Here is a 17,235-nt window from a genome sequence, read left to right on the forward strand (position 1 = left end):
GAGGTTACGTTATTACTATGGAATGGTACGAATACTCACGAATGCTACGATGTCAGATTGTGCATTCCTCAGGGTTCCATTTTCGGACTTCTACTGCCTGTTCTGTTTTGTTATTGTTATTCTTGACGAACGATGGACTGAGAATAACAAATTGAATTCATTTCAAACTTTTGCTGAACTGAGTTCTATTTATTCATTTTAGATGCACCTATGTGAATATATGTTTTCGTACTTACACTAGGAATATTATGACCAAAATAGCTCAATAGATTCTGCTTGCCAGGCCCTTCTTTCGAAACTCCAAAACATTCAGAAGTTTAGAATCATCTCTCATCTCTTAAGTGAGGTTAGGTCTCCTCCGTAACTGCTGTTTCATCATTTCCCAAACAGAGGCGACACATACATAGGCGACAGTGCATATGATGATTCAGACCTGTGAGACCTGTGAGAAGGACTGTTAGAAATCGTAGTTCATCCCTCCTGTAGTCCAACAACCGTTTGGTATCAAACTCCGTTAAAATATGTTTTCTCCGTTAACCTGCTGTCGCACCCCTATGAACAACATCCCTCAGAAATCGAAACTTGTACGAGCTAAGGACTATCTAGGTCTTACCTTTCAAAGTGTGATTTCTAACACGGGTTGGACGGTAGCAATATTTCCTTCTCCCGCAGGATCCAGTCCTCTCTACCTCTTAGTTGAGTTTCAATCTTGAGAATAGACTTTGTGGAGTTAGTTCTAACAGGTTATTTTTAAAATGAGTACTCCTTGTATATATCGGCTTCATCACAAATATATAGCTTTCATTTTTGAATTGAAAAATCAATAAAATGCCTAAAGTAATAAGGGCTAACAAATTTTCAAGAGATTATATTTTTGAGCATGATTTCATCAATTCATTTATTTATTTATTCATTTATATATTCAACTACAGTTTTCACATAATTGAATTGATATTAAATTAAAAGAAACCTACACTAAGCATGTACATAGTGTCCAAAATAAAGGAGTAAAATTTGAGTGAGTAGTTAGAGTTCAGGATAATCACGTTTACACATTTTTCATGTGAAAAATATGTCAATGAATTCATCGAAGTCATAATTGATAGTAATTAGCATGATTTTGTTAAAGGGGCTTCATATTCACTGAATCATCAGTGAAAATGAAAAATAATAATAAAAATGTGTCACTACGAAATGTGTTGAAACCTTTACTATTTTTTCACCACCCCCGGTAGAAGAAAAACCAAATTCGTGAAACGGTAATGCAAATGCGTTATTGTTACTGCTGTTATCTTTCGTGGTATTACAAAGGCCATATCTTCGGTATAAGGTGAAGAAAGTGAAGTAACCCAACACCACGGCTCAATTCCATGCAAATGAATGCCGAACAAAATTCTCACAGCCGCATTTGAATAAATTTGTGTAGAGAAGCGTTAATTATACGAAAAACCAGAGGAGAGCTCACGGAACACGAAAAGTTGAATATCACACAGAACTAATTTCACGAACTCGAGCCATGAATAAGAATAAAAGTTCCACGTTAATTTTTCTTGTTAATTTATAAACATTGTCAATGTTTTTATGACGAATTTATTGCGTTAACGTCAATAAATAATCGTAAAAGTTTTTAACATCGCGTTTCAAGGCTTTTAATGTGCATTTGACTTCCTTCGTTCGATATTTCATCTATGTTGTTATTAATTTCATTGGAAATGGTCAATCAATTTAATGGCAGAGGCTGCCTCATTAACATTAACAGTTGTGCTCATTTTTTTCTGTACTGGGCGAATCACAAACCCCAGGACATTATGTGTAAGCACTTCTGAAGTATTTCATTAATTCGGACGTCCATTGTTGAAATACCTGAAAGAATCTGTGAAAAAATAAAAAAAGATTAGTTGAAAAATAACAATTATATCAAGTAAAAAAACTGAAATTACAATGAAATAAAATACAAGCAACAACCAATGGTATCAAGTTACTTTACCACGTTTCGATTGTTAGTATCCACATTCGTCTTCGGGTGATAACTGGACTTATTTCTCAGAGATCTAACTCTTTATAGGTCATTCGAGTGCTTTTACCTATCCCCTCTTCCCTCTCTCCGCTTCATCGGTTTTTAGCGGAATCTGACCGTTCAGCGGGAGTAGGTCGTGTTCCGCTTGATTAGATGTTTCCATATGTTGCGTATCTTTACGCTAGCTTGGCTAAATGCCTTGTTGGACAACACATATACGGCTTCTTTGAATTTTGCCCTAAACCAGTGTTCCTCTTTGTTGATGATTTCAGCTTGAGCCCACTTGATGTTACGTTGATGAGTCCAAACATGCTCTGCTATACCTGATTTGCTGGTTTCTCCTCGCTGTGTGTGTTTCGTGTGCTCAGCAATGCGAACTTTCAATGGCCTCTTACTTTCACCGATGTATGATTGTCCGCACTCGCAGGTTATCCGGTAAATGCATTTCTTGGAATCGCCGTCCGCGTTTGATGGTTGTGGCGGTTTCTCATCCTTGTGGAGTTCTTGCTGTCTTCTAGCTGAAGCCTGTTCCACCACCACTTTTGGAGTAACCATTCTGTTTGAGGTCATATTAGATGATGCCTAGTTCCTTTTCGAGTTCTTCCTTTCTATTACAGAGCCCGAAAGCACGATCTAGTAGAGTCTTGATGATTCCTCTTTCAGTCGATTGATCGTGGTTGGATTCCTGGTTCAGATACTGTCCTGTGTGAGTGGGTTTTCGATATACAGATGTTTCACATTTAGTGTCGGTCGTCTTCACTAATACGTTTAAGAATGGCAATTCGTTGTGGACATCCTTCTCCACTGTGAAATTGATAGAAGCACTTATGTTGTTGATGTGCTTCAGGAAGGTGTCTAGTTCAGTATTCCCATGGTTCCATATTATGAAGGTGTCGTCTACGTATCTCAACCAGACTCGGGGCTTCTTCAATGGCTAAAGTTTCAAACCACTTCATATATATGTTGGCTATAACCGGTGAAAGTGGCGATCCCATTGGCAGTCCCTCATCTTGCGTAAAAAATTAGTCCTTCAGTTGGAAGTAGCAGTTTCGTACACAGCCCTAGTAATTCTATTACTACTTGTGTTGGTAAGTTTGTTCTACCTTTCAGGTCCCCATCTCCGGATAGCTTCTTCTGTATGATTTGAAGTGCTTCTTCGACAGGGTCGTTGGTGTAGAGTCGAAACTGATCAGTTGATCCTGTTTTTTGACTTAGATTGCCCCTAGTAGTTAAACAAAATGCCTTGAATTTTTCACAAAAGATGGGGCTTACTGTGGTGCGATGTTAGAGATGATCTCTCTTTTTTCGAAAAATAGACTTGGTGTTGTTTCAGCGTCTGGTACAGCTTCCTTTCAATTGATGCAGTTGGGTTCCTCACGATCTTCTTATATTTTCCTTTCTGAAGAACCTCTTCTTAGAACCTGGAAGTCCAAACTAATGAAATGCACAATACACAACACAACAAAAAAAATATTTTTTGAATGTTTCCTACACTAAATTAGTCAATTCCTACTAATTTTGGGGTGATAAAAACGAAAATAACAATGAAAAAATTTTATTAGCTCTGGTTTTTGAGATACACAGTACTTAATCTTAAAGAGTAGTTATACTATACGTGAAAAGTGAAAGTACATAAAACAATATTGTTATGTTTCTTTTAGAATATTTTAAGTACAAAATAAATAAAAAAAAACATTATTCTTAGTGTTTTGACGAATAAAAGAAGTTTGTACCACCAAATTTCAATTAAGTCCATCCGATTCATTGTAAGATCGCTGTCGTTTAGCTTGTCTTTTATAAAACACTTCTGGAGCATCCCTACACACAGACCAGCAGTAGTCTGCAAGCATTGCTTCATTCCAACGGCCCTGATATCTCTGTTCCATTAAGGCAATGTCTTGATGGAATCTTTCTCCATGTTCGTCACTCACAGCTCCACAGTTTTGTGGGAAGAAATTAAGATGAGAGTGAAGAAAATGAATTTTTAAGGACATGTTGCATCCAAGTTGGTGGTAAGCTTGAAGAAGCTCTTTAACCAATGCTGTGAAGTTATCATCTCTTTTGTTACCTAAAAACCCATGTACAACCCCCTTAAAGGCTTCCCAGGCTCTTTTTTCATTTCCTGTTAAAATCATGTCAAAAGCAGGATCATTTACGATTTCACGGATTTGAGGCCCAATAAAGATGCCTTCCTTGACTTTAGCATCACTCAACCTGGGAAACTTTGCTCTCAAGTACTTAAAAGCTTGTCCTTCCTGGTCCATGGCCTTCACAAAGTTTTTCATTAGTCCCAACTTAATATGTAATGGGGGAAGGAGAACATCCTTAGGATCTACAAGAGGCTCGTAAATTACATTTTTCTCATTAGGGTTTAGGTCTCGTGTAGGCCAGTTCATTTTTTTATAGTGAGATTTTCTATACCGACTGTCCCACAGACACACAAAAAACAACAGTACTTGGTGAACCCTAATTGCATTCCTAGGAGTATAGCAATGACTTTCAGATCACCACAGATGTGCCACTTGTGTTGTTCATATTTGATTGATTGGAGAAGTGTTTTCATATTATATACGTTTCCTTCATGTGAACTGCATGACCTATAGGAATAGAGGGTAGCTGATTTCCATTATGCAGAAGTACAGCTTTTAAGCTTAGTTTTGAAGAGTCTATAAACAGTCTCCATTCAGATGGAGTGTGATCCAAATTCAAGCAGTCCATCAAACCATTAACATCAGAACAAACTACGAGGTTTTCTTTTATCTCAAAAAAAGGAAGCAAATCTTTTTGACGCTGTCTGTACTGAGATATTTTCACATCATGTTTTAGAAGATTCCACTGTTGTAGTCTTGACCCTAACAGCTCAGCCTTTTCCTTAGACAAGCGAAGATCTCTTATAAGGTCACTCAACTCTGCTTGACTAATTCTGTGCGGATCACTAGACCTATCACTAGACCAACGGATCACTAGACCAACATATATGAGGAGCCCATGATTTATCTTGGTCCCCAACTTTCACACCAAAATAATGTTCATAGGCTGTCTTAACGATAGGTGTCATTTTACGTTTCTGAGCCTTAAATGTTATTTCACCACATATTTAGCAAAAGCTATCGACAGAATTCACACACTTTCAAGGCATTTCAGATCAGCACTTAAATTAATTTAAAAATCAACTTCACACGATAATTTCAATAGCAACCACGTGCGTACAATTGACAAACTCACATAGGTTATGTTTACTACTTAAGAACAGCTGATGAGAGGGGTGTTATGTAAACAAACATGTGTACCAACTGTTGGTGATGAAATATTTCATTTGTTGAAAACTCAATATACATATATATAATATAATGATACTATATCTTGAAAACAAGAGCTAATATATAATTTTTATGGTCACTTTCGGTTTTAACACGTGGAAATACATTAAAATCATCTAATTTCAACCCCGAAACAAAAACTTTGTTGTGTTGTCCAATTATAATTGGACCTTCTAAAAACTCAAAAAATGGACACTCCAGGAGTAGACAATTTTTCAAGTTCTAAACCAAAGATTGTATCTGTGGAAAGATTGGAAAGAATAATTTTTGATGGAAAAATGAATTTGTTAGACCGAATTATTCGAAGATAGAATTTATGTAAGGTAAAACATCGGATATACGTGAACACCCAAAAGAATGGCAAAATTCGACACTCCTCAGACCATAAAATAAATCAAAAATTCCTCGACTTTAACGACGTTACGGAGGTGATGTCCTTGCAACGGACATAACCTCATTTCGAATCCAGAAACCGGTGCTAGTCGTCTCCGTTTGAAATTCACCTTCCTGTTCAATAAAATATCAAATATTAGACGCAAATAAAAACGATGATGGACTATCCAACTACGCTATCTGTTGCCACTGACAAACCAGTTGGTAAATAGAATTTTTTATTCGCGTTTTCAGTTTGTTATTGCTTGACATTGATTAATTTGCATTTCCAGGTTTTTCGACGAACAAAAAACCGATCAGGTGCAACTCGTCTCACGTACGCATTCTAATTTCTAATTACAGTCCTTTTTCGGGATCAAAGTCACTTTATCATCGCTTGAGAATGAGGAAATATGATGACGGATGGTCCTTTGTGGCATGTTCACCTTTGGAATTTGATTACTTTCGGTTTTGTTGGGAGTTATTTGTTGAAATGGGATGACTTTTGAGATGGTATAAATATTACTCGGGCCCTTGAGCGATAATTCCTTTTTCTAGGGATGTAATCGATATAAAAGAGTGTGACATAATTTATTTATTTATTTATTACACGAATAGAAATACAAACAGAATAAATCCAAAAAAATATCCTCATTTTCCATATGCAAGATAGTGAGTAAACAAAATATAAATGCTAAGTACACTACACTATACAGGGCTTTTCATGATGAGCGTTAATTACATGTTTCTGGCAAACTATTCAACGGATCAACCTGAAAATTCCACAGTATGCATAAGTCAATATGAACTACACGCCTAAAATATTTCAGACGAAGCGGCGTTGTCACTTTTACTATAAAGTAGCGGCTTCCTTGATTTTTCAAATGGAACACCCCGTATATAATATCATATCATGATTCATTATCACTTTGTCAACAAATTCATATACTATTTCCCTATACCTATCTATTACCGTTTAGAAGATATAAATTAATTTCGATATTTTTTTTACCAAACATGAACTTTTATAAATGCTGATAATCTTGAACTCTCTTGCACTAAAACGATCAAATTTGAAATGGAGTGGAGTGATATTATGAGGATCTTCACTCCGAGTCATATTTTCATTTGCCTCATACAGGGTCTTCAAAAAATGCAGATACTTTGATCTCATGAAAAAATGAGTGGAACTCAATTTTTTCAAAAGGAACGCCCTGTATATTTCAACATTTTTGAGCTCTACATCCAATTTTAGATTAACTTTGTTCAGATAATACTATTTCTATTTTGAACCGTTTTCGAGATAAACTGTTTCAAAAGGAAATTGACGTGGTTTTCTTGCTCGTTTTTTTGAATTCATCACTTATTTTGGATATTAAACATTTTGTTTTATACTTAGTAATATTTCTTTTTGATCCAGTATTTTAACTGTCTCAGATCAGTCAATTCGAAATTAGTATGTACCTTCCTTAGAAAAAGTTACAATTTGTATACATTGAGGTATTGGTCTCCAATGTTGTACTATTATTTTATTCTGTACATGATCTAATATAATTCTGTGCATAATTTTTTCAAACAATTTTTCGGGAATGCATAGTTTGCTGATAGGTCTAGTGACATGCAGGAACATGTATAGACATTGTCAAAAAACAGTAGCCAATTGACTAAAAAAAGGGAGTGTGTGTATACTTATGTAGGCACCTAATTTTTTTCAATGTGAAGGGGGTCACGTGGCTCCTGGTTCTGAAGGCCTTCCGATTCTCTATCCAACACCACTGTGTTTGTAAAATCGGCCGAGCCGTTTCAAACTGACCAACGTTTGAAATTTGCTCCAAATATTCAACAAATAAGTTATTTCAACTATTAATTGAAGCAGAATTTTAACTCTGTTATTGATTCTGGTGGAAAAGCCAATTTTTGTGTTTAAAACAGGTGCGCACATTATTGGCATTTTGAATTGCGGGCTTTGTTCCAGCTTTTTATAGTTTAGTTATTTACCTGGAGTCTCCTAATAGCATTTCATCTTGAAGAAAAGAGAAATGAAACTTTCTATGTTTTTTACCACTTTTATTTGTAACTTTACTGCAGTTTCGTCCTATACGGACATTTTCAAACTTATACAATAAATCCAAATGAATTTACCATGGATGTTTCCTTTCAACAAGATGGTGCACCCTCTCACTACTACAGACCTGTCCGAGGATGACTTATAAAGGTGGATAGGCCGATATGGCCTCATTGAATGGCCAGCTAGGTCACCTGATATGACACCTTTGGACTTTTTTCTCTGGTGGTATATATAATCTAAGGTGTACGTTACGCAGCCACAGTCACTCCAGGAACTTATGGAACTATTTCTTTTTACACTGTGTGAAAATAAATTTAGATAGGAATATTGTGAAATTAATATGAAATAGCTGAAAATTGTTTTATATATAACTCTAACATATAAAAAACTACATAAGGACATATTGTAAAATAATAGATAAGGCAAATTGTAAAATTAATTTAGGGAGGTATACCTGTATAGGTGGTATACCTATATGGTTTACCTGTATAGTATACCTGTATAGCATAAATAGCGTTAGCTTACTTTCCAATTTAATCTTCCTCTTGAAGATGGTCACTTGGTGATCGAAACATGTCTCGAGGTGTTAAAAATAACGTTTTGGTGTTGGGAAAGAACTCCAATAATATAGTTTACATGTTGTTTGGTGAAAAGTTCATACGATTTCAATTCAAATTTTGGGCATCGAATTTCCTCTAGATGGATTAGATATGAACAATTATGAAGCAGATAATGTGACTCCTTGTCGCTCTAATCTATATGCACTTTCGAATCACACTGGATCTACCTACAGCGGACATTATACAGCATTCTGCAGACATCCTTATACTGGCACGTGGCACGAATACAATGATTCACACGTGTCACCAATTTCACCAAAATCGCTTGTGAGTGGAGATGCATACATCCTCTTTTATGAAAAGGAGGAAACGAGTTCGCACCTTTGAGCGTTTTGTTAAGTTATTTTTGAACTGTTCATGTTATGTATTATCTAGTTAACTGTTTATAATTCATCCGAGAAATACACTAGTTTATACTAAAAAAAATTATGGACACTTCTCAATGATTTCTTATGATCAAAATCATGTCCATGTGAAAAAGCACTTCTACAGTAGCAAACCGTATTCGAATCATTATCTTTTCTCAATCGTTTCACAATATTTTCCGTAAAACTGTCCCATTCTGTAGTCAATCTCAAAAGAATCTAACAGAATATCTCAAAACGTTATAACTGTTTTAATGTTTTATTCGTCATCAGTGTCATTAATGGGAACATGAGGATGACCGATGTTTGATGGATAAGTCAGAAACTGCTCAACATGCTGCTAATTGAACAAAATATTATAGATAAATCAACTCATCTCACTGGCAATTACTGCAGTCACAATCTTCACCTCTGCAAAAATTTCTATTTTTTTCATAAAGTTCAGTTCACGGATCGAAAATTCCTGTAATTGAACGCCGATCCTCAGATGTTGACGTATATCAATTTTAATAAATACAATTACCAACTCGTAATTGACAGATTTTTTTCGATACACGCACCACTGATGTTCTGCACAATTCGCATCACAGCAAAAATAAGTAGCTGTCAGCTTGCACTGCAAATGTCATCAAAGCAGATGGAATCCTACAAATCGACAAAGCAGTCGCTTCTGGAGTGGGTCACACATTGCAAGGTTTCGATATCAGGATAGCTTGAAATTACTTCTGTATAGTTTTTTGTTGTTTTGGTGAAACCCAAGAAGCCTCCAAAATTCGATATCAGAACAAGAAAATCCGTATATATCATTCTTGTGACAGCTGTGATAATGATTCAAGACACTATATGCAAATATACCCGAAATCTTAGCCTTACACTCACATTTAAATCGTAGCAGGCAGTGTTGTACATGTTAATTTGAAATTGCCTGAAATGTGTTCTAAATATCTTATTCTAATGTTTTTCATCGACATCTTCTTCATTTTCTGTTTATTTTATTTGCTCAATAATCTTCAGTGAACATAAATTTGATTGTTTTCTTATCTTTTCTGCATACTATTACACCTCTTGTGTTTTTTACTTTGGTAACATTGATAACATTTTTGTTTTGTTTTTGTATCATTGGTGCTTTGAGCTATAGAGCTCTTGTCAGCTTTCTATACTCTCAAGTGGGAAAGACCATAACTTTTGAGTTTGTATTTTTCAGTTTCAAGGTTATGTGATTCTTTCTGAAATTTCATGTTTTTCCATTCATCAAGAAAGAACAAAGAAAACTTAAACTATCAATACTACCACTACTACCATTATACTATAACAATTTTCAATTGAAGGTTCATTAGCAACGTCGCACTTGAATTGACCAACGGATAATCCTCCTACTAACTCTGCAGAGGCGTACCAAAATGAAATTTTTATTTCTTTGAACACATAGGTAATTACGTAGAAATTGTTATAGGTGGCGCTACCTGATGTCAATGGTAAAATTTATTACATTTTATTATTATGCCTAATACAGTGCTTCAGGAAAACAGAAAAATTTACAAAATAATCATTATGTTCCTTTTATATAGAAAGAGAACTACAAAGCAAAGAAATAATTACCTATGTTATGCTTTTCAGAATCCATTGACTCGTCCGAAGAGGAATCCCCGGTCATACTTGAATCTATTATTATTTGATCGAAAACAGTGTTTACCATCCCGTCCAATATCCACATTTTCTCTTCTTCCTTGATCACATGGGCTACAGCATTAGCCCAATCTTCTCAACGTATCCGTTCCATTGCGAGTTCTAACAAACGTAGGACATCAGAAATTTTATATGTCCCGTTTTCACGAGCTACGTAACCCTTAATTTGAGCACAGATTAATTCCATCGGGTTTAACTCGCAATGGTAAGGAGGAAGTCTCAAAATGGTCATGCCTTCAACACGAGCTATTGTATCCACCACATGCTGGCGATATCTGTCACGATGCCGTTTAATGACACTCATAAGCTTGGCCTTAACCATGTCCTCGGAGAATGGAATTCCTTTTTGTTCTAACCAACTCTGCATGTCTGCTTTTCTGGTGGTCATAGTTAGCAGCTGTTCTACTAATCGGCTGTGATAAGAAGCGTTATCCATTACTATATTACCGAATTTGGCTCGACTCGTGAAAGAAGGGATTCAAACCATCCTCCAAAGCGTTGGGCGTCCATGCCTTCGTGATAATCCCCCGTTTTTAAAATAAAAATTTGTGTGCACTATCGTCTAAAGAGCCACTCTCACTACCTAGATGGGCGACAATTAGTCGTTGCCCTTTACCCGTTGGTCCGCGTAACCCTGTTGATAAACCGTCCACAAATGCTTGACGATAACTAGTTGCAGTAGTATCTTGCCAGATCTTAGATACTGTGTGACCAGCATTCACCCACGTTTCGTCCAGATAATAAATCTTTTTGTGAGCAGAACGCATTTCTCTAATAGAGCTAAGATATCATCTTCGCCATGAGACTATATCTTCTCTTTCTATTAAGACAGATCTACGGGATCGTTTGGCATATATAAATTTTGAATCTTCTTCCAAATGAGATCCATTACCTTTGTCCTAATGGATTCGAGGGTTGTCGTTTCATTCTCAAAAAGAAAGAATGAATGGTATAGCGTACAACATTTTTCTGGTACTCGTCCAGTTCAATTTTTTTTCTACCACGACAATGTACTTTTGGAGCTTGCACAATCCCAGTCACCTTTTTTTCACGTACAATGCGTTCAATTGTCGACACGGATATTCCCATTAAAAATGAACACTGGGCTACAGCTTCCACTGTACGGAGTGTATTTTTTAAATTTTCCTACACTCTACAGACAATCTGTTTTCTTCTAACGACATAAAGTTCCGCTTTCTTTGTACCTTACTTGGACCTGCTAGTGCATCCATCTTAACCCTGCGTCCGACATGTGGGGTGTCACATACCCCAGTCGTAGAAAATTCCATATAACTTTTCGAAATTGGCGCTCCAGCGTCGAATATCTTCAGTAGCTTCCGCATATAGCCTCCACTCTCATATTCACATCTCAAATCAGTCGTCGTTTGACGTATGTTTGAATCAGACTTGTTATAAAGCAACTGGGGTGGAAAACTAAATCGAGTATTTTTTTAGATTAATCGATAAAAAAAGGTGATTATAAGCGAGAAATGGCCCGTCCTCAGTCTTTATGGGATGAAATAGGAAGTGATGATGAAGTTGACGAATCTGATAGTGATGAAACGAGCGATAATGTTAGCATCTTTAGTAACTATCCAGATTTCGAAGATCAAAGGCGAAACTGTAGAACCTCCAAATACAAAAAACATATGTAACAAATACAATAAATTCATATGTCTGGATCATGTGGAAATGTACTGCAAATCTTGCGTAGAAATGGCAAATGTTGATGGCCTGTAATTTTTTTTATGCTTTTTGATAATATATTTTTTAATTTCTATTTTATGATGTTTCATTATCTGTTTAAACCATCAATTTGATATTCATTTAGTTGTTTTATGTACAAAAGACTTCTTCGAGTAAACCTACATTTCTTTACATTAAAAGAACTTATTGTTTTGGTAAAGAAGGAATATAACGATTTATTGCTCGTTTTGGTAAATCGAAGAAAATTTTTTTGCAAAAAGAGATTACAGTATAGAATTCTCAAAACAACTATGTTGAAATTCAAGAAAATGTTGATTTTAACAGAAAAATCATATTGGGGTCTCACACACCCCACGTGTCTTCGAATGTTACAAAAGTCCACGTGTCGGACATGTGTAAACATAATAAAATTCAATCATATCATTCAGCTATTTGTCAGTTGTTTACTTACCTCAAAAACTATTTTGAAGTTGATGTAATTTGAAAAACACTTTATTGTGAGATTTTCACGAGAACAGATTAACAAATCCGCAATACGTGTTTCGCTGCACATTGTGATTTACATATACTTCTTGAAATATTTCTATCTACCTAGAAACTAATAATATCCTAGGAACTAATTAATGACAGTTATACCTGAGTTTAATTACTAGGTCAACTAATTATTTCACAATAAAGTGTGAATTTGATGAAAATCTTTGATAATGTATTTTGAAAAACAAGTTTCGGCCAACTCTATCTTATATTTTGAAGTTAATGAATATAACAGTCTATTTAATAAATATAATAAAACATATTTAATAAATTCAAAACAAAAATCACCCTCACAAGAAACAGAACACACTACGCCTATGCAGATAAGGACGCTTGATAATGAAGAAACCGAATGACTAGTTATGTTATTCACTTGTACATCATATCTATATGCAGAAGCTATCTTGTTACGTGGGGCAAATCTTACGGAATCATCTTACTTTTCAATTATTTACAATGGCGATGCATAGACAATAAAAATTACCCGCTAAGAGAATTTAGTTCTAACATTTAACATTGTTGCCGTTAGCTCTCAGTTCAATTTGTATATGAGTTACCTTCAATTGAAAATTGTTATACTATAGGTCATATTCAAATAACTTACCTATATTTACTTGTCGTTCATCATTAAAAGAGGTTTTTCTGATTTCTGAAATAACGTATTTTGTTCCACATGAGATATTACATTTTACAGGAAAAATCAATAGTTATCTTCAGAGCCTGTAGAGAAACCGCGCATTTCATTCATTAGGCCACAGTCGTTAATGGATCTATAACTAATTATGACATTCACATCAAACCGCCCCAATTATGACTGCAATCAATATATAACATTGATTGATTAGAAAATTAAAAAACCGCTCGCTCTGCTTGGCTTACGTATGTGATAAGGTCGTTCGGTTTTTTCTATATCCTGATCCAAATTAGAAACTTTGATTTATGCATGCGTAGACCGCTCAGTCGGCATTTAATCGGGGGATCTCGATGTAATCGCATGATCGATTTACTGATTGGAATGCGTATAGATTTAATGCATTTTAAACGACTCGCGATAAGTCGTGATTCGCAAACTGTCGTCGAGTTTATTGAAATTAATAAGGAGAGCGGCGGAATAAAACAATGGGGGCCTCAAGGATCTCACCCGGGGCCCTGTAGCACTCAAAGATATAATTCTCACAGTGATAACTGAATAATTCCATTTACAGTCAATTATCGGAGTCACACACTGTATTTTACTAGTATTTTGGTCGAAAATCTTGAGACAGAGAAATGAATTTCAACAACAAACTAGCATTCAAGTTGTATCGACAGTGGATTAAAGTTTTCATTTGTGTCAGTTACAAGTCTTTGTAAAAACAGTTGCAAGTCTTGTTTTTCACAAGTTTGGCATACTGACACTCATCGTTGCGGTGTAGCCAATTGTGAAATGGGTACTTCTGATCTTTTCAAAATAGTTATATTCTCAACACGAAGAAACTCTTTTCCGAGGCCTGAAGAAGAATTTGATTAAATTCGAAACGTTGGCATGAAAACAGTTTTTTTTCAAAGTAAATTTGATTTTGTTACCCACTTAACCCTTCTTGGAACTAAACCAGTCGATTGATGATTCTCTAACAACTTTTTCTCTTGTTGCAGGTGAAGATATGGTTTCAAAATCGAAGAAGTAAATACAAGAAGATGATGAAGGCAGCACAAGTACCGGGGGGTACCAACAACAACGGTACTCCCGGCGGTCATTCGGGTCTACTAGGTGCTAATCCAAATATGCCTTCAACCAGTCCTGGACCTCAAGGCCAGAATATGATGCAAGGTAGGATCAAATTGGAAGGTAAAATTCAATTTTCTTGAATTCATTCACGAAAAGAAATGATAACATCTTGGGTGAACCTTCAGATGAAGTTTAAAATCAGTGTTCCACAAGGATCAATTGCATGACTCCTTTGAGTAGCTTTCGAATATGTGGAAGTTTTGACTCAGACTAAACATTATGACCATCAAAAATAACCACAACATCATATTTTAACCACATTTTTTTCCGTATTTCCCAAGGTTTTATCATTTTTAGTACAAATTTCTATGAAGTATGAATCAGTTGAGTTTTATCACACCTCGTAAAGTTTCGATGTAAGCTTCTAGTTGTGAGGCCTTGCTTCATTCATCAATTTTATGGGGCAATTATAATGAAGTATGTTGTAATCCTACATATATCAAATTAGACATCTAATTGGTTTCCTATGAAACACAGTAATCAAACGTCATTACTGGTGTGATGAAACTTTGTATGGGCTACCTACAAAGACATTTTGAAATGGCAGATCAACTTCTTCATACCTTCCCATAGTAAAGTCCCTGTAATGAAAGTTTTGCCACCATCGAGAAGCGGAAATGGGTTTGACATTATATGGTAAAAGAAGTTGCTTCATTTATTTTTTTAATAATCTCAACAAATGTGATAAATTTTGGGAAAGAAAGGTTTTGGCAGGGGAAGGAATCCAAATCTGGTGAATATGGTGGCTGAGGTATGATAACGGTGCTGTTTTTAGCCAAAATTTCGAGTGAGCAGGTGCTTTATCGTAATGCAAAAGTCAGAAATTGTTCGAGACAAATGTAAAAACATGAAAAAAATTCAATCTAGTGTATGCAACTCGCGAAGTTTGAACATTTACCTTATTTTTTGATCATACCTCGTATATTGCCATTTTTCTAAATAACGATTAGGTAAATTCATTGGTTCGAAATAGAGATCGATGTTTTTCATGAACGGACTTCAGCAAAGCATTTCATTGGATTTCACATCATCAGTTGATCATGAACTTATCAAGCTTTGGCATTTCGAGGAGCCTCCAATATCTGCTGAAATCATATCTTAGTAATAGAAAATTATTTGGGGAACACGAATGAATTAAATCGTTTATATTTAATGCAACTTCCGGGGTTCCTCAAGGTTCAAACTTGGGTCCACTATTATTTCTTCTGTTTGTTAATGACATTTCTGATGATATCAACTGTATAAAACTACTTTTTGCTGATGATATGAAGATTTTCAGAGAGATTGAAGAGTCTCTGATTGTATATCATTAAAAAACGATATTACTGAGTTACAGGATTGGTGTCAGAAAAATGAACTTTCATTAAATATAGGCAAATATAAAATTATGACTTTTGCAAGGAAATCCTCAGTACAAATATATAAATACAAATTGGATTAGTCAGGATTTGTTATGCGTAATAGCAAAGAATTCTCATCGTTAGAGGCAATTAGCTTTGTATATTATTCATTGGTCAGAAGCAAACTGGAATATTGTAGCTGGACTAACGAGGTCTTACCTTTCAACGTGTGATTCCTAACACGGTAATATAGATTACGTTTCATGTTTTAATTTTTGTTTCCCAGGACTAATATATGTATTATGCACTCCTGTAATTGGGTCTCATGACCTGTTGGATGAATTTTCTCAATAAATAAATATATAACTAAATAAATAATAGGAACAACATATTGAAGTGAGTGAATTCTTTGAATTCCGGATAATTTTTAGGACAAAACGCATACAAACGAAACTCGCTCTTCAACACAACATTCATGTAACTGGAAATCGTAAATAATCCCTTGAGGAATTTAGGTCAGCTTCAATTTCACCCAAAAAATTTCTTTTGTATACAACAGTGGAACCAACCTAATAACTCTGCAGTTCAGTTAATTTAATAATTGTAATTGTATCTCACATATTCAACCCGTCTACAAAAAAGAGACAGGTGTGAATATTTGGTTAATTTACGTTATTGAACTGCCTGAAACAATCGCCTGAAACACAAGTTTACGACACTTCGATGCTAAGGAGATTGTTTATTCCTTCATCAAAATGTCACAGTCAACTTAGCCAGCCATAATTTCCGTAAGGAATGGTAATAACATGTTACATTTAATGAAAATGAATTGTGGAAGCCGATTAGTCCAGGAAATGAGGATCAGAGTCGAGTAAACTTGATAAGAAACATGTTCATCAAATACGAGTATACAGGGTGTTTCAAATTCGATGCCGTTGGGAAAGTTCTGAAATTCCGTGTCTTCCGGCCACCATCATCAACTTTATTTTTTCTGGTGGGCACTGCATTGGATTCTTTCTGTTTTGAATAGAACCAGATATTACCTTTTCAATGATGTATCATAATTTATCATTCTTTTTCGAAAATATTGGAGATATTGAAAAAAATCAATTCTTATCGTAATAGGTTTTGACTTTGATGTTTCTAAATTTGACTTTCAATTTGTTACACTCAATGACATTTTGTTATTGTATAAGTCATTGAATTTTTGGCGAAAAATGGCTTTCACGAATGAAGAAAAAAAGAGATATGATTCAAATTTATTACAAATACGTCAGAAACAGTGTTAGAACAACGGAAATGTATTTAAACTTGTATCCCGAAAAAAACGACAACCACATCGAACTATGTTCAAGTTATTAGATCAAAATCTCACGAATTGTGGGATATTCAACCGAAATAACGACCATTTGGAGCATAAACAACCCCAGGCAGTCCG

The 17,235-nt window shown here is 35.2% G+C and overlaps 1 protein-coding gene and 1 long non-coding RNA gene across 4 annotated transcripts in view; one reads left to right on the top strand and one right to left on the bottom strand.

The window, feature by feature from the left end:
- LOC141484612 (uncharacterized) overlaps nt 1-17,235 on the bottom strand; it is a 431,842-nt gene that overhangs the window by 330,298 nt on the left and 84,309 nt on the right. The window lies entirely within an intron of this gene.
- Nucleotides 1-17,235, top strand: part of Dll (homeotic protein distal-less) — a 164,120-nt gene that overhangs the window by 136,859 nt on the left and 10,026 nt on the right. For 2 of the 3 annotated variants that reach the window (XM_074179615.1, XM_023164725.2), the window contains exon 3: nt 14,325-14,517. In XM_074179615.1, the coding sequence (XP_074035716.1) occupies nt 14,325-14,517 (193 nt within the window). The remainder of the gene's footprint in view (nt 1-14,324; nt 14,518-17,235) is intronic. The other variant, XM_023164726.2, reaches the window with a different exon arrangement.

This window comes from Leptinotarsa decemlineata, unplaced genomic scaffold (assembly GCF_025532065.1).
Source record: "Leptinotarsa decemlineata unplaced genomic scaffold, Ldec_3_MD MMD2_tig00026282_RagTag_RagTag, whole genome shotgun sequence".
In the NCBI taxonomy this organism is placed as follows: Eukaryota; Metazoa; Arthropoda; class Insecta; order Coleoptera; family Chrysomelidae; genus Leptinotarsa; species Leptinotarsa decemlineata.